This window comes from Narcine bancroftii, chromosome 4 (genome assembly GCF_036971445.1).
Source record: "Narcine bancroftii isolate sNarBan1 chromosome 4, sNarBan1.hap1, whole genome shotgun sequence".
NCBI lineage: Eukaryota > Metazoa > Chordata > Chondrichthyes > Torpediniformes > Narcinidae > Narcine > Narcine bancroftii.
The window spans coordinates 91,516,749-91,540,096 of NC_091472.1; the positions used below are offsets into that span (position 1 = coordinate 91,516,749).

At 45.5% G+C, this 23,348-nt stretch overlaps 1 protein-coding gene across 3 annotated transcripts in view; it reads right to left on the reverse strand.

Moving 5' to 3' along the window:
- Window positions 1-7,125: 7,125 nt before the first annotated feature.
- LOC138760823 (sorting nexin-5-like) overlaps window positions 7,126-23,348 on the reverse strand; it is a 54,302-nt gene continuing 38,079 nt past the window's right edge. For all 3 annotated transcript variants that reach the window (XM_069931994.1, XM_069931996.1, XM_069931995.1), the window contains exons 6-13: window positions 20,358-20,453; window positions 19,478-19,583; window positions 19,286-19,361; window positions 18,552-18,591; window positions 16,233-16,319; window positions 12,624-12,783; window positions 10,369-10,454; window positions 7,126-8,384 (exon numbers count right to left, since the gene is read on the reverse strand). In XM_069931994.1, coding sequence (XP_069788095.1) covers window positions 8,334-8,384; window positions 10,369-10,454; window positions 12,624-12,783; window positions 16,233-16,319; window positions 18,552-18,591; window positions 19,286-19,361; window positions 19,478-19,583; window positions 20,358-20,453 — 702 coding nt within the window. In that variant the 3' untranslated portion in view covers window positions 7,126-8,333. The remainder of the gene's footprint in view (window positions 8,385-10,368; window positions 10,455-12,623; window positions 12,784-16,232; window positions 16,320-18,551; window positions 18,592-19,285; window positions 19,362-19,477; window positions 19,584-20,357; window positions 20,454-23,348) is intronic.

A 23,348-nucleotide genomic window follows, 5' to 3' on the forward strand; every position in this document is an offset into this window, starting at 1 on the left:
ACATCCAAACTCCTTACAGATAGTGGTGGATTCAAACCTGGATTGTTGATGCTAACGGTGACACTAACCATGCTACCCTGAAATGTGCTGATCAGCAGTGGTGCAGTGGCACACAGCTCCAGAGACCCAGACTTCAGGTGCCAATTGTGTGGAGTTTGCACCAACTTTCCATCAACATGCTAGTTTCCCCACCAGGTGCCCTGATTTCTTCCCATGAGTGATCAGTTAAATGACCATTGTAACTTGTTCCTAGTGTGTGGGTGAGTGGTAGAATCTGGGGCAGGGGGTAAAGAGTTAGGGGAGCGTTTAGTGTAGGATTTGAGTAAATGGGTGATTGGTCAGCAGAGACTTGGGCCAAAGGGGTTCTCTCTGGGTTGAATATATGTCGTGCTCAAGCTGCGACTGACCAAAGAATTGCACAAACTGCGCATGACCAAGACTAACAGCAAAGCTGCTTGGGCCACAGATCCAGTCCCAATCCCCATATTAATGGTCTCTCCACCAAGACTTCTGCAAGTTCAGGACAGCTTTGACCCTTCCCCTAGATCTTCATCATACTTCTGCAATCAACACTCATACCCAACATCAGTCAGCAGAACCTGTGCTCAGATATAGAAGATTCAGGAATCAGGCGCAGATCTGGAAATCAATTAGATTCTTGAACTGCAAACCTTGTATATCAGATGAGAACGAAGGGAGGTATCCTAGACCCAAACAGTCACCTTGCAGCAAATGGTAACACCATCCCAATACACATAACCATCAAGCCCTGTCAATGTCCATCAGACACGAGGAAGCAGTACTAAGTTCAAGGAAAATGCTGGCCAGATTCCAATCAACTCAACTGCTTGGAAGGAGGTTAAATAACTTCTCCAAAAATTAGCCAGCAAACAAGGCAGTTGTGTGGACTTGTCCACATTTGGGCAGATTTCCCCAACCAAATTTGTCTCAGAGGTGTGACCAAGAGGTACCGACACCCTGGCTCCATGTTGCATGGGCAGAATACGTATTGGGAATCTGCAAGTTGGTTGGGTGGGGTGTGGTGGGGGAAGTGAAAAGAAAGAAGTACTGGTTTCAGTTCCACACCAGACCAGGTGGGTGAAGGGATAAAATTCCTCTCTTAAAGTCTCAGCAAAACCTGACCCACAGAGAAGATAGTTCTGCATATAGTAGAGAAATAAAACAGTGCAGATGTTGTAAAGCTGAAATAAAAGCAGATGCTGGAGTATGAAAGTTCAAAAGTCACAGGGAGAGGTTAGTTACTCGAGAGCAAAGGCAACGTTATTTGAGTAGTAGGAGGTTCATTCAGAAATCTGATGATAGCAGGCGAGCCCTAGAATGTGATATGCAATAGACTTGTGAACCTTCTTCCCAACAGGTGGCCATGGTGAAATATGTTATCTTCTTTCAAAGGCAGTCAGAAATATAGATGGATTTCATGAGGGGAAATGAATTAGTGCAATAAATTGCATTCACAACTCTGCATTTTCTTGCAATCATGGGTATTGTACCACAGAGTGATGAACCTTGATCAGATGCCTTAAATGTGGAAATCGTTAAGGGACACAGGTAATTGCCAAAATTCCTCAGGCTTCGGAGGAAATAGAGTTGTTGGTGCACTTTCTTTGCTATTGTGTCAAAATGGCAGCACTGTGGCTAGCGCGGATCCATGGAGTGCAGGGAGCGGAGACACAGCACTCTCCACAGGGTGCATCCCACTAATCCGACCACCATCAGCTCCTACAGGCTTTAAGCAGCCTATTAAAGGAGCTGATGGCAGTTTATTTTAAAATCCTGTGACCACTTGGTCTGGGCTCAAGATGGTGGTGCCCATAATCAGCAGCTGCCTTGAGGGGTAACAGATTCAGGGGAAGCTGAGGACAGGTATAGGGCATCATAAAACAGGGAGATCACCCCCATTTGAGAAGAGGAAGCAGAGGAGACGATCCACAGGATGGCGACCAAGTCGGTGGACCAGCGAAGGGCTTCGTGGCTGAAGGACACACAGGCGGAGGGCTGTTGGTGACCTGAGGCAAGGAACTCACATAAGCCATAGGCTGCTGGCAAATGCAGTCAAAGGTCTCACACCAGGCTATGGACTGCTGGAGACTGGCTGAAGGAGTACCTGGCATCAGAACAGAGATGTAAGAGGGTGCCAGAAGCTTCCTGTCCATGTCAGAGCTGTACATCTGGAGTTAAGGTTGCAGATGGTTTGGACTGAAGGCTGTGTGAGCACTGGAGGCAAATCCATGGATATTCAATGACACTCAGGGGATTACCTTTTGCTTCTCTTTCTCTCCCTGCGAAGGCACTGGACAATTTCTGCTGATGGCAAAAGTTTTTTTTAAGCTACACTAAAGAAAATTTTGTGTCATATTACATTTTGTATTATTACATGACAATAAAATAATCTTGAACATGGGTTGACTCGGACAGGTCACTGGAGTGGTTTAGACTTAAAGTAGTCTACGATCTCCACCTGTGGTGCGCTGTTAGCCAGAATCAGACACACACAGGGTAAAGATTGTACAACAGGCTTTAATCCACAAAGACTTCCACAGAGCCAGGCTGTTTGTAGCTGCAGTAACTCAATGAGCTTCGGGAGGCCGGCGCAGGCTTATATCCCAGAGGGTGATTGACACCCTACCGGTTGGGGCTTGATCTCTTCAGGCAGACTGATTGACTGCTGGCCAGGAGTTGTCCTGTCCCCTTACACTCCTGCAAGTACAGAGGTTGCCCCCTGCAGTAGGCCGGTGGTGTACCACCACATTCACCCCCTTCTTTAAAATTGTCCCGGAGGGTTGGGGAGGGGCAGTAACAAGGAATCACACCCACTACATACATAATATTTACAGGTTGAGACGATCCGGCGGCTGCCGGGGTCTCTGTGACCATCGTAGGACTGGCTCCTGGTCACTGGTCGGAAGGGAAGTGGGGGGCTGGCAGCAGGGGTCTGTGTGGCTGGTGAGGTGCCACATGGAGGGGCAGTCAGGGTCGACGTATGAGGGTCGCATTGGATGGGTGGGGGAAGTGGGCCCCTGGTGGTCAAGGAGGTCCTGCGTGCCCCATAGCTGCCTGGGGACTGGGATGTATGCCCAGTTAGCGTCATCCTGGGCTGGAGGGTGGCATGGTATGGTGGGTGCTCCTGCTGGTACTACATCCCTGGCTGAGACGTTAGGCCACTGCTGAACCTTACGTAGGCGTAGTTGTGGTTTGCATGTAGGAGGAAGACCTGTTCAACTAGGACTTCGGCCTTGTGTGTCCGTACATGCTTACACAGGAGCACAGGTCCCAGGGACATGAGCCATGCTGGGAGGGACATTCCAGTCGCCGACCTCCTGGGGAATGAGAACAGACGTTCGTGAGGGGTCTCGTTGGTAGCCATGCACAGCAGCGACCGAATGGCATTGAGCGCCTTGGGCAGGGCATCCTGCCAGTACTCAATGGCCCTGCCTTCCAGACTACCCCATTCTCGCATTCCACTTGCCCATTGCCTCTCGGGTTATAGCTCGCTGTGCAACTGGTCGCGATGCCCCTCTCCATCAAATACTGGCGCAGCTCGTCACTCATGAAACTAGACCCCGGTCGCTATGGATGAAGGCGGGGTAGCCAAACATGGTGAAAATCTGCCCCAGGGCCCTGATGACGGTGGCCGTGGAGGTGTCTGGGCAAGGGATAGCGAAAGGAAAGCGTGAGTACTCGTCCACTACCGTGAGGAAGTAGACATTTTGGTTCGTGGAAAGCAGGGGCCCTTTGAGGTCCATGCCGAAACGCTTGAAAGGCCAAGTAGCTTTTACAACATGGGCCTGGGGTGGGTGGAAGAAGTGGGATTTACACTCCACGCAGACCCAGCAGGCCTCTGTCATGTCCCTGATGTCCCTAATGGTGTATGGCAGGCCTCGGGACAATGAAATGGTACAACCTGGTGACACTCGGATGGCAGAGGAACTCATGCAATGCCTGCAGTCTGTCGTCGTGCATAGACGCGCAGGTGTGAGAGAGGGCATCAGGGGAGTTGTTAAACTTCCCGGGGCGGTACTGGATGTTGTAGCTGTAGGTTGCCAGCTTGACTCTCCAGCGCAGGATCTTATCGTTCTTGATCTTGCTCTTGTGGGTAGTGTTAAACATGAATGCCACAGCCTGCTGGTCTTTGAGGAGGGTGAATCTCCTGCCGGCCAGGTAGTGGCACCAGTGACGGACCACTTCCACAATCGCCTGGGCCTCCTTTTCAATGGCAGAGTGCCCTAGCTCGGAGCCGTGGAGGGTCCTGGAGAAGAAAGTGACAGGGAGACCCCCCTTGGTTGAGGGTAGCAGCGAGGGCCACCTCAGAGGCATCGCTCTCCAACTGGAAGGGGGAGTCCTCAACCACAGCCTGCATCGTGGCGTCTGCGATGTCTTGCCTGATGCGGATGAAGGCTGCCTGCGCCTCGGGTGGGAGGGGAAAAGTTGTAGCTTGGGCCAGTGGGCAGACCTAGTCCAAGAAGCGAGGGTCCCACTGCGAGTAATAAGAGAACAGGCCAAAGCACCTGGGGAGGGCCTTTAGCATGGGGGGGGTAACTTCATTAATAGGTGCGTCCTTTCTGGGCTGACGACTCCATGGGCCATGATGTACCCCAAGATGGAAAGGCGGGTGGTGCTAAACACACACTTCTCCTTGTTGTAAGTGAGATTCAGCTCCCCGGCCGTCTGGAGGAATTTTTCTAAGTTAGCATCATGGTCCTGCTGGTCACAGCCGCAGATAGTGACGTTATCCAGATACGGGAACATCGCTTTCAGCTTGTGCCGGTCTACCATGTGATCCATCTCTCGCTGAAAAACGGAGATCCCGTTTGTGACCCCAAAGGGAACTCAGCGGAACTGGTACAGGCGCCCATCCGCCTCAAAGGCGGTGTAGGGCTTGTCCTTTGGGTGGATGGGGATTTGGTGATACGCTGACTTCAGGTCAATTGTGGAGAAAGCCCGGTAGATCTAGGCCCAGGAGGATGGGGGCGCAGAGTTTGGGCATGACCAGGAGCCTGAACCCTGTGCAAGTCTCCCCTCCCACAGTTATATCACCCGAGCAGTGCCCAAGGGTACCAACAGTCTCATCCTTGGCGGCGAGGGCGATTGAGCAGGTGATGGGGTGGACATTTGATCTCAGGGAGTGGGCCACGCTCGGGTGAATGAAGCTCTCGGAGATGCCACTGTCGAACAGGCACTTCGTTACCTGCCCGTTGACTTACACGTCCATCATCGAGCACCCAAGGTAGTGAGAGATGTCCCTGGTCAGCCTGGTGGCAGCCAGGACCGTCTCTGAGTCGGAGTCGTCACTCTCTGGTTGTGCGCAGCGATTTATGGCTTCCGGAGACATAGGGAGCATGGGTAGAGTGACCTGGTCATCACCCGTGTTGACCACGTCGATGTCAGTCGCTGGGTGTGGTGTGCAGCAGCCGATGGCACCCAGAGGCATGGGGAGCGTTGGTAGGGCGGCCTGGTCATTGCCCACGTTGACCATATCATTCTCAACATTGTTGGGGGTCCTCCATGTCGACTGCTGCCTAACCCAAGATGGCAGCAGCACATGGGGGCCTGCTGCGTGGCTGGCATCCTTCCCCAGCTGTGTCCGTTGTGCCCGGGAAGTGACGTCATCGTGGCCAGCTGCAGTGACATCATTACATCAGCCGGAAGTGACATTGCTGTAGTTCTCGGCAAACGGCGCTGGTGTGGGCTGGGGCTGGTGCAGGTGCTCGGGGCACATGCTGTGACAGTCACTGGCGGGGCTGGATGTTGCACCGAAGTTGGGAAGGCAGAAGTCGTCGCTGGGCCAATGGTGTCGCTTGGCACGCGCACATGGAGGGGTCCACAGGAGAGGTGGGGAGGTCATAGAGGGCTGCTGAGCTCCCGGCTGGATTTGAGAGGCACACTTTTACAAAGTGGCCTTTCTAGCCGCATCGGGAACAAAACTGGTTCCAAGCTGGGCAGTTTTGGTGCGATCATCGATCGGACCCACACCAGGTCCTACGGTTCTTACAGGGGTGCCATGCGCCTGCCGAAGCGATGTTCTCCTCCCCAGCTTGGTCTAAGGCTGCAGCTGCAGTGTGAGAGGGCCATGAGGGAGCCTGGGGGAACCTGGAATCGAAGGTTTCAATGTGCAGGGCTGCTGCTTCCAGGGTTTGGACCACTTCCACAGTCTTGGTTAGGGCATAGATATTGTCTTCCAGCATCTTCTGTCGGATGGCCCTCGAGCTTAGCCCTCGGACGAAGGCGTCTCAGATCAGCCTCTTGACCTCCTCTGCACCTACCCTGGGTTCAGCCAGACATGGTCGGGCCAACTCTCGCAAGTGTCCAAGGTAAGACTCAGCCATCTCCCCGGGTTGCTGGGCTCGGGTGTTGAGGAGGTACCTTGCACAGACTGCATTCATGGGGGGTGGGGTTCTCGAGAGTGTCCATTGCACTCTTGTACATGGAGCAGCCTTTGGTTGCCTGGAAGGTGTGGAGACCCAGCTTTGACCAGAGTAGGACCAACCTCTTCTGATCTGAGTCCAGGATGCCGCCTTCGTGGGCCACGATGATTGCCTCGACCACGTGCTGCCAGATCTCAAAGCTTATCTGGGCTTCTGGGTGGTGAGGGTCGACTTCGAGGCTCCCTGCACTCAGGAGTTTTTCCATGGCAGCCATGGGAAAATTTTGTGGATTGAATTGTGTGCGCTGTTAGCCAGAATCAGACACACACAAGGTAAAGATTGTACAACAGACTTTAATCCACAAAGACTTCCAAGAGCCAGCTGGCTGTAGCTGCAGTAACTCGAGTGAACCTCGGGAGGCCGGTACAGGCTTGTATCCCGGAGCGTGATTGACACCCGACCAGGTGGGGCTTGATCCCTTCAGGCCAACTGATTGACAGTCCCCTTACACTCCTGCAGGTACAGAGGTTTCCCCCTGCAGTAGGCCGGTGGTGTACCACTACACCACCTCAGTACCATTGATAGACTCCTCTTCTGGAAATTCATCACCAACTCCTTAGTCTTGCAGCAACTGAAGGAGAGATTGTTTTCCTAACACAAAGCCACTAGCCCCTCTCCCACTGTTCCATATTCCAAACCGCCATTATTAATGATCCGGCAAATGACAGGGCAAGAGATTAGAGCAGTTTCAAATCTTTTTTTACTGTTCACATTTCTTTAACAGGCATCACAGACTTTTCACACCACAGGATGATCAATCATTGTGGATAAGGTGGAAGATGAAGAAAACCAACTCAAGGGAAGGAGCAGAGATCACCACATGCAGAATTAGTGCGACCTGTGTCTGTAAAGCACAGGGTAAACATTGCTTGTTGTACTCAGACACAGGACCACCAAAATGAATCCAGATACTCCACATTCAACAGAAGCTCCATCTGGGCTTCCTTCTACCATCAACTGATGTGCTGGGTGGCAGGCTAGGATTTGGTTTAATTGAACTGAGTAAAAAGCCACAGCTAAACTTCCACTTCCTCCAGATTCATCCTAAAAATATGCTGCCCTCAGATTTTTATAAAGAGAAAAGCACAAGTATGCTGCAATTATTTTGAAGCAGCTGGTCATTTCAGGAGTGTTTTTTACCCAAAGGAGTTGCAAGAATTTACATGAGGGTTCAGTATGGGTGGGGGTTGGGGGTTGCCTCTTTAACCCAGAAGAGCCATACTGCAATCAGTGCCTCTCTGAAAAGTCCCCATGCAGATCTTCTTGTAATTCTTCCATTTTAACTCTTTTGCTTGCAAATTACATTTGGGATACAAAAGGAGTAACATATCAACAGTCTGTCTCAAAAGTTATCTTCATTAGTAAAGACAGAAAACTATTTTAATTTGAATCAGTTAGTGGAATACAGTATTAAGTAAGAAGATTCCGTTTATCAGATCAAGTACGAAATTGGTCATTGCACATGATACAATGGAAGCATTCACATGATTTTATTTAAACAGTTAATTTAGCTTTGCATTATTGTAGAAGGTCCATTTTACTCTTCATTTGCTATTACTATCAAAACTAAATTTGCATTGGAGCACTAACATTACAAAACTTGGGCCAACTTCAATTTTTGAACTCTGAATTACCATGACAGATAGGCACTTGTGTGGAACAAAGCTTATTTTAAAATACTTTACACTTAATCCAAGCTTTTAGAGTTAAGCAGCAGCAGGCACAAACTGTTGAAGGACAAGAGTGTAACCATGCATAGACCATCTCATGACAACAGTTCTTTCAGTAGCAGTTGGAAGAACGACGATTTTGGGCCATGAGTTGCAAACAAATCTTTTCGATTGGGAGAACCACCATCTGAGAATCCTGATCCCCTCCAGTCATGTGGCATTAGTTACTCATCAGCACAGCCAGACAGTTTTGTAGTACTTGCACATTGTTCTAAAACAAACCAAAACAAATCTTTGATATTGCAAGATGAGAAAGTATGAAAAAGACACCCCAGAGTCCTCAGAACCCCAGTTAACTCTCAACAGGGATACTCCATTGTGGGATGCCTCATTTGAATGCCAATGAAGGAGTTGAAGAGTTTTAGTCAGAGCATCTGTCTTCCAACACCAGTAATCCACGGTCTCTCCTGACATCCTGTGCTGCTGTGTAGGTTTCCACCAACAACCCCCAGAGATGTGGGTGGGTTGGTGGGTGAATTGGTTGAATGTTGCCCCTGGATAAAACATTACAGTACAGGCTTATCAACCCATGATGTTTTGCTGACCTACTCAACGACTGAATGCTTCCCTCCCTTGCACCTATAAACCCCATGTTTTCTTACACCCATGTGCCCAAGGGTCTTTTGAATGTCCCAATAAGTGAGTAGGTGAGTACATGTAAATAAATTATTAAAGTTCTGACATCTCCCCCTTAACTTTCCTCCTCTCACCTTAAACAGATGTTTTTTCATCCCAGAAAAAAGGTGCTAGCTCTCCACCCAATCTTGTAGATGTCAATTAAGATGAATGGTTGAATCTTTTTTTGGGAGTGGGGAGGAAGGAGGGGGGATTGATAATACAGTGTAATACAGGAAGAACAGGATTTGTGTGAATGGATGCTTGGTGGCACAATGGGTCAACAGGCTTGTTTCTATGCCCAGCATAGAAACAACCTTATCAGCCTGTTGCTCTGGTGAAGGGCAGGGGAAGCTCTTCAAACCCTTCTTGCAACAATAAAGGCAGAAGGCAAATTTAAAAATTGCAGCCATTCAGAATTCCAAAGGGTTGCAAGCAGTGGCAGATGAAGCCCTGAAATTGGTTGGAGTGGGTCACATTTGCCAGAGTGGCAAAGACAAATTATTGTTTGTTTATAAACTGTGCTGTAATCAGATTTAACACCAGGAAGCTTGGGGAGGCTTGTTGGAATGAATACCCAGGGACATTATAGAGCAGGAACTTTCCACATTTCCTGATGACAAAGGAGGGTACTTAGCCCAATGGGTCAGAGCAATGTCATTCCTAATTTCCCCTCTCCACCCCTCCCCATATATTCTACATCCACCTGCACACTAAAGGTAATGTACAATGGCCAATTAATGTCTTGGGACGTGATGGGAAACTGTAGCCAGCCCACACCATCACAGGGAGAATTGTAAACTCTATATAGAGCTCAAACAACAGGACTGAACCCGGGTCTCTGAGAGGCAGCAGCTTTGCCAACTACACTGCAGAGTTCACGAAAGCAACTGGCACAAAAACAACGACTTCTTCCTGCATTGGGATAAAACCTTCTCCTAATGTTCTGCAATAAAACCAGGCTGCATCTGCTCAGCTTAATCAAAGGGGCCCTACAGAACATGGAGTTCAGATCGATACCACTTCCAAACCACCCAGCACACAGCACTAACAGCTATTTCCTGCATTGTGCCCTGGTACAAATTGAAGTGGTGGGGAGGAGTCATTGATGGCACAACTGAAAGCAGCCTGGGAATCCAGTCAGTGGCAAATATGCCCCTGCTGTCCAAGGCTGCTCTCCTGAACCTTCTCATGATGAACACGAGATTGATATCACTGAGTACGTGGCTGCCATCTGCATCCTGTCGATCATTATTTATTATGCAAGGGAGGGAGGAATGCGAACATGCACACACAACCCTCCCAATGGATGGATTATATACACAGAGCACCCCCAATTGAAGGGCCCCACAAATAGCCCCCAGGCCCACCACTTCAACAGCACGCCAAAGAGGGAGCTCCAAACACTGCCACATCATCTTGATTCGGATTTTTTTTTAAAGCTGAAAACGTTTAACAGTTTCTCTCTTCAGATTGTGGAGCGAATGTTGGGAGGGGAAGATGACAACCAGAGATGAGGAGCTGTCTGGAATCCAACCCCATCAGTACCTCCTGCAGCATAACAGTTACAGACCAATCACCTTGGCATGTTTCAGCTCCAGCTCAGAGATTTCAATCAAATTTTTGCGGAATGCTGCCACTCTTCTGGTTCTGAAAGCAGTCAGTTCTGAAAAGAGGAACATCCTGAATCAGCAACTTAACATGGATAGGCAAGGTTAAATAACTTTTACACCAAGTTATTGTCTGGCAGCAGCTCATGTTATCAACTTTTACTCTGGGAAAACAATTCCAGAGGATTGAAATGGAAATCATATCATGGAATTTTAAAGTAACATCAAGCTTGTCAGGAGTTCATGGTAGAAGTTTATTACTATTTTATTGCACCAACTACACCAATTTCAATGATGACTAAGGAGGTCGCTCAGCCCATTGAAAACTCTCCTTACCATTTCCATCAACGTAGTCCCCCTTATATGCCCATTGTTTTCCTACCAATTGCCTATGTCAAGGTGAGTTGACGGAGAACGTGCGAACTCTGCACAGTAGCACTGGAGATTATGATTGGCTGGGGCTGTGATGCAGCAGCTCTATCCATTGAGTCACAGCAGCCCATTTGCAGCGACAGTGGTGAAATCCTTCAGGAATTCCATGGTTTACATCTGAATGTGTAGCCACCAGTCAGGGAACATTCTAAACACAGCAGGGCTGAAGGCAAAGTGAAAACAAGCCACATGGGCTGGTGTGGTGTACAGGCGAGAATGTGGCTGACTGAATATTGGCAAATTAACTGCACCAGCAAGGAACTCAATTTTCACCTGAACTACAGATGAGGGACAGAGAGAGGCACAATCTTGAGGCATTTCAAATATTAGGGCAAGGCTTTTAATAAACAGATGATGCACAAGATGATGGAACGTCCAAATGAGCAAGCACTGCAAGTCAAACATGTATTCACTCAATCTTAGCCAATGTTCTACAATAACATTCCTGACATTCTGTTTACTTCACCCTGCTGTTTTAACCTCTTCTCTGTGCATATTGCATGCCAAATTCTCAAGTTCATGTCATTTTTCCCCAGACCTTGGCAAAGCCAGTCTTCTTTACTCAACACTAATTGCCCTAGAAATGGCTGTGGAAGTAAATAGAGAGCATCTGCATTTTTGAACCGCTTCAGTCCCAGTGACAGCACCCCAAGAATGTTATTGGCACCAGAGTCCCAGGATTTATACCCAGTAATAATGAAAGAACAAGGTACATCCATCCTAGGATCATGTACAATAGAGGGGAAACAGCATGCGTTCCCAGGTACCTGTTGTAATTGTCTTTCTTGGCACAAGATGACAGGATTTGTAAAGTTACACCCTGTAGTTATTCTGCCCGAGTACTGGAGAAACATGCAGAAAGCTGTTCTGGTGACACTTGCGGTATTAATCCAGCTTCAGTCTGGATGCAGTCATTAGGAGTGGTCCTCATCCAGGTAAACAGAATGTTCAGTCACAATCCTGACTATGCTTTGTGTATGGTGGAAAGGCCTCAAGGTATCAGGAGGAGAGCCAGTCACTGCTGGATACCTGCTCTAGTAGCTATGGTGTTTCTTTTGCTGGTCCAGTTAAGTTTCTGGACAATCATTGCCCAGTCACTCACCATCAATACCCTGGGGGTAATGAACATCAAGGAAATGAGTGGGTGGGGAGGGGGGAAAAGGGGAGAAAATTACACTCTGTATATTCAAGAGGGAAAGGTTTACGTGTATTTTGGTCAATATGGTTCATAGTGTGAAAAATTAAAAATTTTTTTTAAAAAAAGGAGATGCACCTAGACTCTCCTGTGTTAGGGCTGGTCACTGCCTGGAACAAATGTTGTCACAACATTCTGGATAAACTGCCCCGAGGACTGCAGACCATGCTAGACCACTTTCTGGGTCTTGATGCATGCAGGCTCAGACAGTTTCATTAGAGATGAAAGTGAACATTCATCAGGGGAGAAAATGACACTCTGTATATTCAAGAGGGAAAGGTTTACGTGTATTTTGGTCAATATGGTTCATAGAGTGAAAAATTAAAAAATTTTTTTAAAAAAGGAGATGCACCTAGACTCTCCTGTGTTAATGTTGTCACAACATTCTGGATAAACTGCCACGAGGACTGCAGACCATGCTAGACCACTTTCTGGGTCTTGATGCATGCAGGCTCAGACAGTTTCATTAGAGATGAAAGTGAACATTCATCAGGGGGCATCCTTACTTCTGAATTAACATTTTAATGCTTCAAAGACCACTTGACTGGCTGGGAGCAGAGGGGGTGCTGTCCTGTCCCGAGATACCAGAGGCTTGTACCTTTCTTAGCAGAGTCTGAAAGCTTCTCAAATTTCTGGCTGCACAGCTGTTGCTGGAGTTCTGCTTGTTTCATATCTTTGCCCTTTATCCGAGCTTTGTCCAGGGCTTTACTGGCATTTTCAGAATCTACAAGAGCTCTGGCTCTCCTGTACAGAAGATCCTGCAAAATTAATACAAAGATTCAAATACCAGTGGAGTCGTTTATGAGCAAACTTCATTCCGTATTACAAAGCGGAGAAACAGGAACATGTGCCCCTCCTGAATGCATATCACACAAAATAATGTGGTCTTTGATCTGCACCAACTGAACCTATCAATCTAAAACTCTGTACTGTGTTTTTTTTTAAAAACTGTTGTACCCACAGGGCTGCTCACAAAACAACCACAGCATTTTGGCACATGTGACAAACTAGAATTTTTCCCCATTCTTCTGTTGGTATCAGGTTTACCTGGTCCACAGCCTTGCCCAGCACTACCTTTCATAATCTGCACAGAACTGGTGATCCCAGACCATGCAACTCCAAACATTTAAAGCCTTAGGGAAAAATCTCCAGATATCCAAGGAAATCTTCACATATCAGAAACAGGTGGCCCATTTGAAAACTTAACATAATGTATCATTGTGCCATACACCTGACAAGAGAGCAACTCAAACCTTTTCCTTGCCCATACACCAAATTAAACTACCCAAGGGACATTAACACACCATCCTTGGTTTCGTTAGTGGAAGCTGGAAGGGTGGGTGGCAAGGACAAGGGGAGCTGAGACCCTCATCTGGCTTAGAGTCAGGATGAGAGCAGAAATAGTGATGTGGTCGAGAGTTTTGTTAGCCTTGGCAGATGAGAAGTCACACATACAGAGTTATCTAACAATTGAATGGGCTTTTGTTTGGTAAAAGATGTTGCCCTTGCACTGTTTAATTGTAGTTTTCTCTAGACCCTAAACATTGTCCAGGTAACATTATACCCTGAACTCTAAATTACTGTATACCCTGCACTTCTGTTTTATTATTTCCCACCTGCTGACCTAGAGTACAACTTGCCTGGCGAGCACTCAAAATAAGATTTTTTTTCCCACTGGATGTAGTACACATGACAAACAATTCAACTGAATTTGATTCAGGAGTTGTGTGGTCAAGATAGATATGGGATCATTTTGCTTAGTTCTTCTCTCCACAGATGCTGACTGATCTACTGGCCATTTCCAGCATTATATCTCATTGAAGCAGCTCAGTTTTCAGTCTCTGTACTGCCCCATGTCCTATCCCCCTATTTACATCTCCACCAGACAGATGGGCTCTACTTAATATCCATTTACCATCCTCTCTCAGACAGCACCAATGGCATCCATCCCCTCACTGACCCTCAAACAGTCCCTCTCTTCTCTCCACTCTGCCTCTTTCTGCACTGGGCTTCGCTTTTCCAGTTCATAGATTTCTTTCTCCACTGATGTTCTCAACCTGCTGAGAATTTCCTGCATTTTCTTTCATCTTAGATTTCCAGCATCTGTGTTATTTTTAATGACTTGGCTTAAAAATTTTCAAATTAGGAATGGTGGGTCACTCCACCATTTAATTAGATCACAATTGATCAACTGTAAACTTAAATCTACATTTCTGTAGCCTTCCACCCCATTTTCTGCCAAAAGGTTCAGGCACTGCATCCCCACTCTGAGACCAAAGATCACAAACCACAAATAAGCTTGGACTCCAGTTGTAAATGGGAGACTCTTAATTTGGATCCTCCCACGAGAAGACAATCTCCAATCAGAACCTCTTCAGATGCTCACTCTTCACTCCAGCAGATACAAGCTTGGACTATCTCACTTTTCCTTATTGGCCAATCCATTCACTCCAGGTGAGTGTCATAGCTGGTAGAGCTGCTGCCTCATCGCACCAGAAAACTGGGATTGATCCTGACCTTGGGCACTTTTAGGTTTCCTCCCACATCTGATGGTAGGTTCACTGGCTGCTGAAAATTGTCCCCAGGAGACAGTAGGATTGGTGGAATCCAGGGAAGGTGATACAAACGTGGGGAGAATTAGGAGATTAATGTAGGATTAGTATGCAACGGGTCAGCAAAGACCCATCAACTTCAGCCTACCAAGTCTGTGCTGAGAAAAACCTCTGAGGGATGCCTACCCAGAAGAAGCTCTCCTCCTCTCTTCAGAGGGTGTCATGAGAGAGCATCTCACTACTCCCAATTATCCCTGCTGCTCTCAAGCTCTACAACAGTATGCCACTAAATCTTCTTTGCACTTCTTTTAATGAATTAAAGAGACCAGAACTATACAGTGTACTTCCAAAGTGGTCCAATATCCTCTACAATTGAAGCACAACTTACCTGCTCTTTTGGCAAAATAACAATGAGCTTTCCCAGTTACTCCCTATTCCTGCATAATTTTGTTTACAAACCCTGCAGAGGACTACTAGAATTCACTGTTACCAGCACTGGGAATCTATGACTTACACAATACTTTCTTTTTAAAAATCCGCTAAAATGGCCAGTTCCTTATTTAACCAAACTGCTTTGTACTTGGTCGTATCAAGCCTTTAAGGCACCCAATGTTCCCAAAGCAGAGAGATCTTCCCCAGACCACTGTGTATATGAGGCTGACAGCAGACAAGTGTATGCCTGCCCATTGGAAAACAGTTTGTGCATCAGAGGAAGTAAGTCCACAAAATACTTCCATCATACAATCTACCAACTATTTGGAATAAGGGCACCCACCTGGGAAGGGAAATGGAGGCAAACAATCATGCTGCACAAAAGCAGGCCCTCAAGTCCATCACATCCATGTCTACCATCAAGTGCCCAGCTATATAGGTACGGGTTCCATTTACTAGTACTTGGAAGCTCATCCAGATACTTTTTAAATGCAAGGGTACATACCCCATCACCAGTCTCAAACAGTGTGCTCCAGGTTCCATAAATCTGTTGTTACTGCCTAATCTGAGGACACAACCAGCTCTACCTCCAGCACTGCAATTGACTTGAACACTGCCTCCTCAGTCCAGGGGCAATTGCGGATGTCCAATACCTGCCCCCATGAGTGAACAAACGAAGGTAATAAGCAGAGGGAAACAACCAAATGTCTAACATTTGAACTCTTGTTCAGATCCATACGATATAATCTGAAGATTGACAGACTGCAGGTCAATAAATTAATTTACAGCTCCCTTCATTATTTCCTACACTGTCATCTCACTGTCACTGCCTGCTGTGTCAGATGGAATGCCTAGATATCATGCAAAACCATACGACTTGCTATATATTGATAAATATGACAATAAAATAATTCAATTCTCTCCTTACAGTTACAATGACCTTGACCAGGTTGGGGTCCCTCAGTCTCAACTGTTATAGTGGCTCAGAATCCATTTGCAAGATCACCAGGTAATTAACTAATCCTGAAAGAGGTAACTAATGTAATTATCTTCCATAACAAGGAAGATAAATAATCCTAGTCATTGACTAAACTAAAATTACAAGGCAACTCTTAAAAGTTTGTAGTAGTCACATCCCAATCAGTAAATCTTAAACACGTTGGATTCTGGGGCATCAAGCACACAGAGGAAAGCTGTAAAGTAGCAAGGTTCAGACACATTACCTTTGCTGCCTGTATGTCCCTCACATAGTATTTTAACAGCTCCGTCAATTTCAAGTCTTCGTCACTTGACACTCTTCCCTCTACTTTCTGTGGGAGGATTAAGGATCGGGGGAGTGAAAGGTTAAAAAAAAAACCATTAAAAGGAAATTGTGCTGTGTAATTAAGCCAGCTATCATTTCCATTGGCTACACCCAGGCTTAAATATTTCATACGGCTCAAAGCACCACTTCCCATCAAGGAAGAGGGTGAACCGGTCTTGTACTTACCTTCGTTGGGAGCGGTGCCAGCAGCCGCTGATGATAAGAGCAAACTGACACGCAGGGGTATTAGCGTGCATGTGCGGGTGTGTTAAGCGTCAGTTTACAGGTGATGAATCTCAGATGCAGGAGGAGAGTGAGAACATCAGGATCACCCATGTGACAGTGAGGCAATGATGAGGTAGAGGAGTTTAACTGGGTGGTGTTTGGGAGTTGAAGAATGCAATGTTGTGTCTAGTGAATAATAAAGAAAGTCGACTTCATGGTGTGTGCTGAAAGAAACGAGTGAGTGCATTCGTTATTTGTTTGTAAGGTGTGGTGAATCAGTGCTGTTACAAGGTTGAAGACAAATTTGGTCGACTTTTTACCACCTCAACTCAGGGGTAATAGGTGATGGACAATAAATCCTGTGCCAGAGACTGCCTCCACCCCAGGGGTGCAGTGCTGCTGGAGCTCACAGGAGCACCACTCTGGCACCTCACCAGGACACTTCGGGGCCGTCCCAGTGACACGTCGTGGCTGAGTGCTATTCTGGACATATCTGTTTCTTCCATGACCAGTCATCCTACGTCGTAGACCAACAGCCTCCAAAGCCAGGTCTTGCGAGACCTCCTTGTCGCCGTTTTGGTGAGCAATGTCACCTAAAAAATATTAGCACTGCACCCCTGCTCCTCCCACAAACTTTCTCTGTATAGGCCAGTGGTTTTCAAAATTTATCTTTCAACTCACATACCACCTTAAGTATTCCCTATGCCATAGGTGCTCTGTGATTAGTAAGGGATTATTTATTTAGTAAGGGATTATTTAAGGTGGGATGTGAGTGGGAAAGAAAGTTGAGAACCACTGCTCTAGACCCAATTGTTACTGAAATATTTTGCTTGAGAAAAAGTCATTGGTCCATTTCCTTTGGAGTTATGAAACCATACACATAACGAGTCAATTAGGTACAATTAAAACAGTGGTTTTCAAACTTTTTCTTTCCACTCACATACCACCATAAGCAATCCCTTACGAATCACAGAGCTTCTATGGCATAGAGATTACTTAAGGTGGTATGTGAGCAGAAAGAAAAAGTTTGAAAACCACTGATATAGGCAAAACGAACAGTGTCCCAAGGATGATCAGGGGGGGAAAAAAAGAGAAAATCTCTGCAATTCCATTTTACAGTTGGAAATTAATCCAGGAAACCACACTGACCACCTTGCCTCAATACTCTCTGCCAGGACCAACCACACAGCACCAAGGATTAAGTAACATGTAATGTTTAAGAAACCTTCTAAAATAAAACCCTGCTACTTTGTAGCTTGCTGTGCATTTCTTTTGGACTTGAAGACTGACCAGTGACTACTCATCGATTTACAAGAAAAGGGAGGGGAAGAGCAAAATTGCAGTGAATTAATTCACTGCTTCCATTTCTTATATCTAAGCTCCAACTCTGAACAGCTCTGGTTTCTGGACTCGGCCTTTGGTGTTATGGTAGCTACCGCAGGTGTAATCTAGCCAGATAATTGATTACCCTTAAACAGTCAATCAGGAAACTACCCCACTAAACTGGCCAGTTAATAAAAATCAAAGGCTTCGGAAACAAAGGATTTCACTTTCCTGGCGTCCTATTGGAACTGCACATTAAGCAAATCTCCAGGTTCATCTGTGACTTAATCTGGTAGATTTTCAGCATTTATTTTTCAAACAAACTTTAAAATGAACTAACTGAAAAAAATTACTATGTAGACAATCAAATTGTTACAGCAGGGCTATCTTCTGAATGGGGTCTCACCACTTACATACCATACTCATTTTGGATCACTTATTCCATTGTCCCAAGCAAAATAAATAAATCTCTCTCTCTCTCTCTGACTCTCAGGAAGGGTTACAGCCAACTCGGCTCCATGAGCTCACTGAATAGTGGGAAGAAGCAAGAGGCCAAATGGCCTCTGTTCCCAGACTGCTAAAACAACAGCACCAAATGAATTGTTGATCTTACCCTGGTATGCCCCAACTTTTCTATTCTAAATTAGTACTTTTATCATTCTCATTTAGTATTTAAATAATGCAGACTTACCCGAAGTTTTTCAAACAGCTCAGCAAGTTTTACATAGTGACTGGAAAATAAAAGTTAGTTATCAACCAATGGCTTATGGCTTCTTGTTCAATTCTTCTCTTCACTGGAACCACTCTTGTTTGTAAACTCAAGTGGGAGTGCACACAGACACTAAGGCAAGGTAGACTGAACAAGGTAGACTATTCTGGTCCAGGACATGCTCACTTCTCTCCCCACCAACTCCTCTGGTCTCAATTTTCAATGACTGCAATGGACATTAGAATTCATTCCCATTTAGTCCTGCACTTGGGCCATGTCCTAAAACTGTCTTCTCGCTGCTCCAGAAGCCCTGAGGCACAAAAAGGTGGTTTCAATTATCAGCCCACCAACCACTTTGAATATTTACCCCCCCACTCCAGCAACAGAGCTCCACAGCTTCTTCCACTACCCGTACAAGACTCACTACACCAACTTGCTGCAGCCTCTTTAACAGAACTACCCAAACAATCCCCAAAGGTGGCAAGAAACACCAGGTCCACCAAATAGCACACTGGGGATACATGGTTGAAAACCTGGATAGGCCAGGAACATGTTCAAGTGCCTGTAGCATCCAGCATCTTACCAAAGGAGCAACACAATCAAAACACACCCAGGGAATGTTTGTTTAAAGGCAACTGCATCCACTCCTGCTGTTGGAAACTACAAAACAGTTACTATCACCTGCTCAGCCAATGTGTGAAGATGGAAAGACTCACTTGCTCAAAGGAGACTTCTCTTCCATTCCAAGCTCATTAAAAGAAGAGGATAACTGAATATAATCATCAGAGACATCTGGGGACAGAGGAGCATCAAGTTAGCAGTCAACTCAAAATTTAGTTCCTTTTTGCCTTCATATAAAAATTATCAACATTTACTGGTCAAGCAGCAGTTGGCCAATCTACACTTACTTTTGTGAGTTCTTGTCATTTTTTCTGCTTTGAGTGCAGAGTCTTTAATTTTGGTGCCATATTCTACAAAGAAAGTCTTCTCATGTTCAAAGAATTCATCTGTATCCTGCAAGAGGTCATGAATTATTATTTTTTTTAAATTATTGAACTTTCAACACCAAGAAAGGTTGCTAACCCAAAAGGACTATGTCCCACACAAACCATTTTCTAACTCTTTAAATCTTCATTTCTTTTAATCTCTTCCTTCCTCACAAATATAAACATCCTATTCCCCTCAAACCAGACGCTGGTAAGCTTCTAATTATCATTATGAGACTGCTACGATGTTACACGTGGGTTTTATTGGTGACTATTTACAGTTTAGATTTAAACAGCTATAACCAGAACATTTAGGTGTGGTGTAAGAAAGTATTTCTCCCACAGCAGATAGCAAAAAATCTGAATCTCTCACTCTCAACACCTGTCAATCAACCCCTCACCCCTACCCCTCCCTCAAAAGTTAGATTAAATGGAAGATAATATTTAGATATCTGTTAAACAAGTTTAATTGACAATGTGAAAGTAAATGGACCCAAGATATCAACTGAAATCCAAGTGAATGGTCAACAAATTCCTTTCTTGATCCCTGCACCAATCATACTTGCTTTGTTCTCTCCATTCCTTGCCCTCTTTGCAACTTCAATCACTTTAATTTCTGACCTTCCCAGTTCTTCAACCTGACATGCTAACTGCCCCTCTCCTGCACCCCCAGATCCTCCATGACATAAGAGTTTCAAAATCTTGTTTTTATTTCTAATTCCATGCTTTCTGCCACTCTAAATCATGTTCGGATCCCAAATTTAGAAGCATCTGTATTATGATCAAACGCATGCCTAAATACCTTAGCTCCAGAGATGAGGACCTCGTCAGCAGATTTTATCATGCTCTTTAAAAAGCTGCCAACCACCTCTTTGGTGTTTTTCCTGCGGACACTCAGCTGAAATGGAAGAAAAGGAAAGGAGTAACTAATGCCAATAAGTCGATCTAAATTAGCCATTCTCAACCCGATTTTGGCAATTGCCCCCTTAGGACTCTGCTCAAAGTTTATGGGCCTCTTTTCCCCCAGGAAGTGGTCAAGTTTAAATAGTTTCTTCCATTCTTCTCTTCAACAGACTACAAAAATTTTTTTTATGATTTCAATCCGCAGCCCCTGTTGAAAATGGCCATCTAGATGGATGGTTTAAAAAAACATGAATGGCTGGTTCCTGCTCCTGATGTTATCACGAGGTAGTTGCTAATAGAAAGGAGATTTGACATGAAGCCCCTACATTGCCCAAGTCAACTGGGATATCTCTGCAGAATTCCTTCCAATCACAATCTCACAGGGATGGAAATTCAATAGTAATTTCTCAAGATCTTTCACTACATTCAGAAATAGTCCAGAGCATTAATTTAGCACTTTGAATAGTAGAGTACAGGAATAAGTCCTTTGGCCTTCGATACATGTCTCCAACAACTTGCACATAATGTACATTCGCATTTTCTAACAAATAGAAGGCAATTGGGTCCATCGGGTCCCTTCCCTCACAAGAGAATTCCCATCAGTCCCATTCAGGTCTCCCTCCTCCCACCCCATTTATTACATATACCAGGACTGCTGTAAAGAGGCTCCAAAGTACAGCTACACGATCCTTTATCCAGACATCTAAAATCTGGAAAGCTCCAAAATCCGGTAAGTGGGGAAAGAGGCAGCTGAGGGGGGGGGGGGGGGTGGGGGTGACCAGCGCTGTGGGAGGAGGGGGGGCCGGGGTGGCCGGGGCAGATATGGCAGCCCAATTTGGGTGGGCTTTCCAAAATCTGGAAAATTCCAAAATTCAGAACACACTGTCCCCCAAGAGTTCCGGATAAAGGATCGTGTACCTGTATTGTTGATTCCTGTCATAAATCCTGTAATCCCTTTGCTCTTCTGCCATCAGAATGGAGATACAGGAGCATCAGGATTAGAGCTGCCCGAGTAGGCAACAGTTTTTCCTCCTCAAGCTGCGAGACTAATGAATAATAGTTCATCATCACTGAGGTCTCCTCGAAGAGCATTTTATCAACTTTGAATGATATTCATTCACTTATTTGTGGTAATATTTTCTTTTATGTGGTGTGTATGATACACATGCAATGTGAATGCACCATGGACTAGGGAAATGTTGGTTCATTTGATTGTACAACATTAGATGACATTAAACAACAACTTGAATCTAGCCTCTCTCTAATTACCACCATCGCTCCCAACCCCCCAGATTCTACCACTTAGTTACAGACAAGGGACAACTTGTAGCAGTCAATTAACTCATTCTAAACCCATGGAGCATCCAGGGGGATTGGGATTAGCCACACAGTCACAGGGACAGGGAGAATGTGCAAACTCTACACAGACCAACCCCAAGGTTGGTGCAACAATGATACTGTCTGTGGCGCCACTGTGCCAAATCTGCAGATGCTGATGTCAACTTGATTAGTTCCTTAGAGAGTCTTTCAAAAAAAAAAAGTAGGCGTTCCCTTTCCCAAAGAGAATGGAACAGCTACTTCAGAATGCATGGCTTACAGCAAAGGAGCAAGAGTGGTCTTCATTGGCAAGATAGGACTGATGGTCTCTTATCCCACCATTATTCTAAGATTTGCCATAGAAAAGAGCATGTTTACAAGATGGTCATTATTGGGAATTAAACTTTCAAGGGTATCAGGTAATATGAAAAGATAGACAGGATGGTAAAAGTGGGATAGCGCTCTTAAGACCAGGGCAATAGTGAGGGATAATACAAGATCTAAGGAGCAGGGTAGAGGATAGAATAGTAAAGGGGCGAAAAAAAAATCACTGGTGGGAGTTGTCTATTGCCTACCAAATAACAATAACACAGTGGCACAGGCAATTAACAGAGAGATAACTGAGGGATTTAAGAATGGAACGGCAGTTGTCATGGGGCGGGGGGGGGAAAACGGGACTTCAACTTCCAAGTAGATTGGGAAAATCAAGTTGGTCGAGGGAGTCTGGAGGAAGACTTTATAGAATGCATCCGTGATAGCTTTCTTAAGTAGCATGCTAAGGATTCAACAAGGAAGAATACTATTTTAGATCTAGTACTGAGCAATGAGATAGGTAAAATTAACGATCTAGAGTTATGGACCCTCTTGGAAAAAGCGATCATGGTTTGATTGAATTTCTCATACAGATGGAGGATACAATAGTTAGATCTACAACTAGTGTATTATGCTTGAACAGGGGAGACAACAACAGGATTAGGGAGGAATTGGTCAGCGTGGACTGGGAGCACAGGCTAGTTGGCAGAATAATAGACAATAGACAGTAGGTGCTGAAGTAGGCCAATTGGCCCGTCGAGCCAGCACCACTAATTTTCAGATCATGGCTGATCATTCTCTGTCAGTATCCATTCCCTGCCTTATCCCCATAACCCTCAACTCCCCTGCCCACAAGAGCCTTATCCAACTCCCTTTTGAACATAGAATTGAAGAACAGTGGAAGACTTTCAAAGAGACTTTTCACAGTGCTCAACAAAAATATATTCCCATTAAAAATAAGGGCAGTAAGAGAGGGAAGAGTCAGCCTTGGTTAACTAAGGAAATAAAAGAAAGTATAAAATTAAAAGCTCATGTGTTCAAAGTAGCCAAGAGTAGTGGGAAACTGGAGGATTAGGTAAACGTTAAAAGGCAACAAAGGTCAACTAAATGGGAAATAAGGGGAAGAAGTATTATGAAGGTAAATTAGCATAAAATATAAAAACATAGTAAAAAAAATTATAAATATATAAAACAGAAGAGGGTGACTATAAGATGAGAAAGGGAGATCGATATTGAGCAATGAGGAAATGGCCGAGGCTTT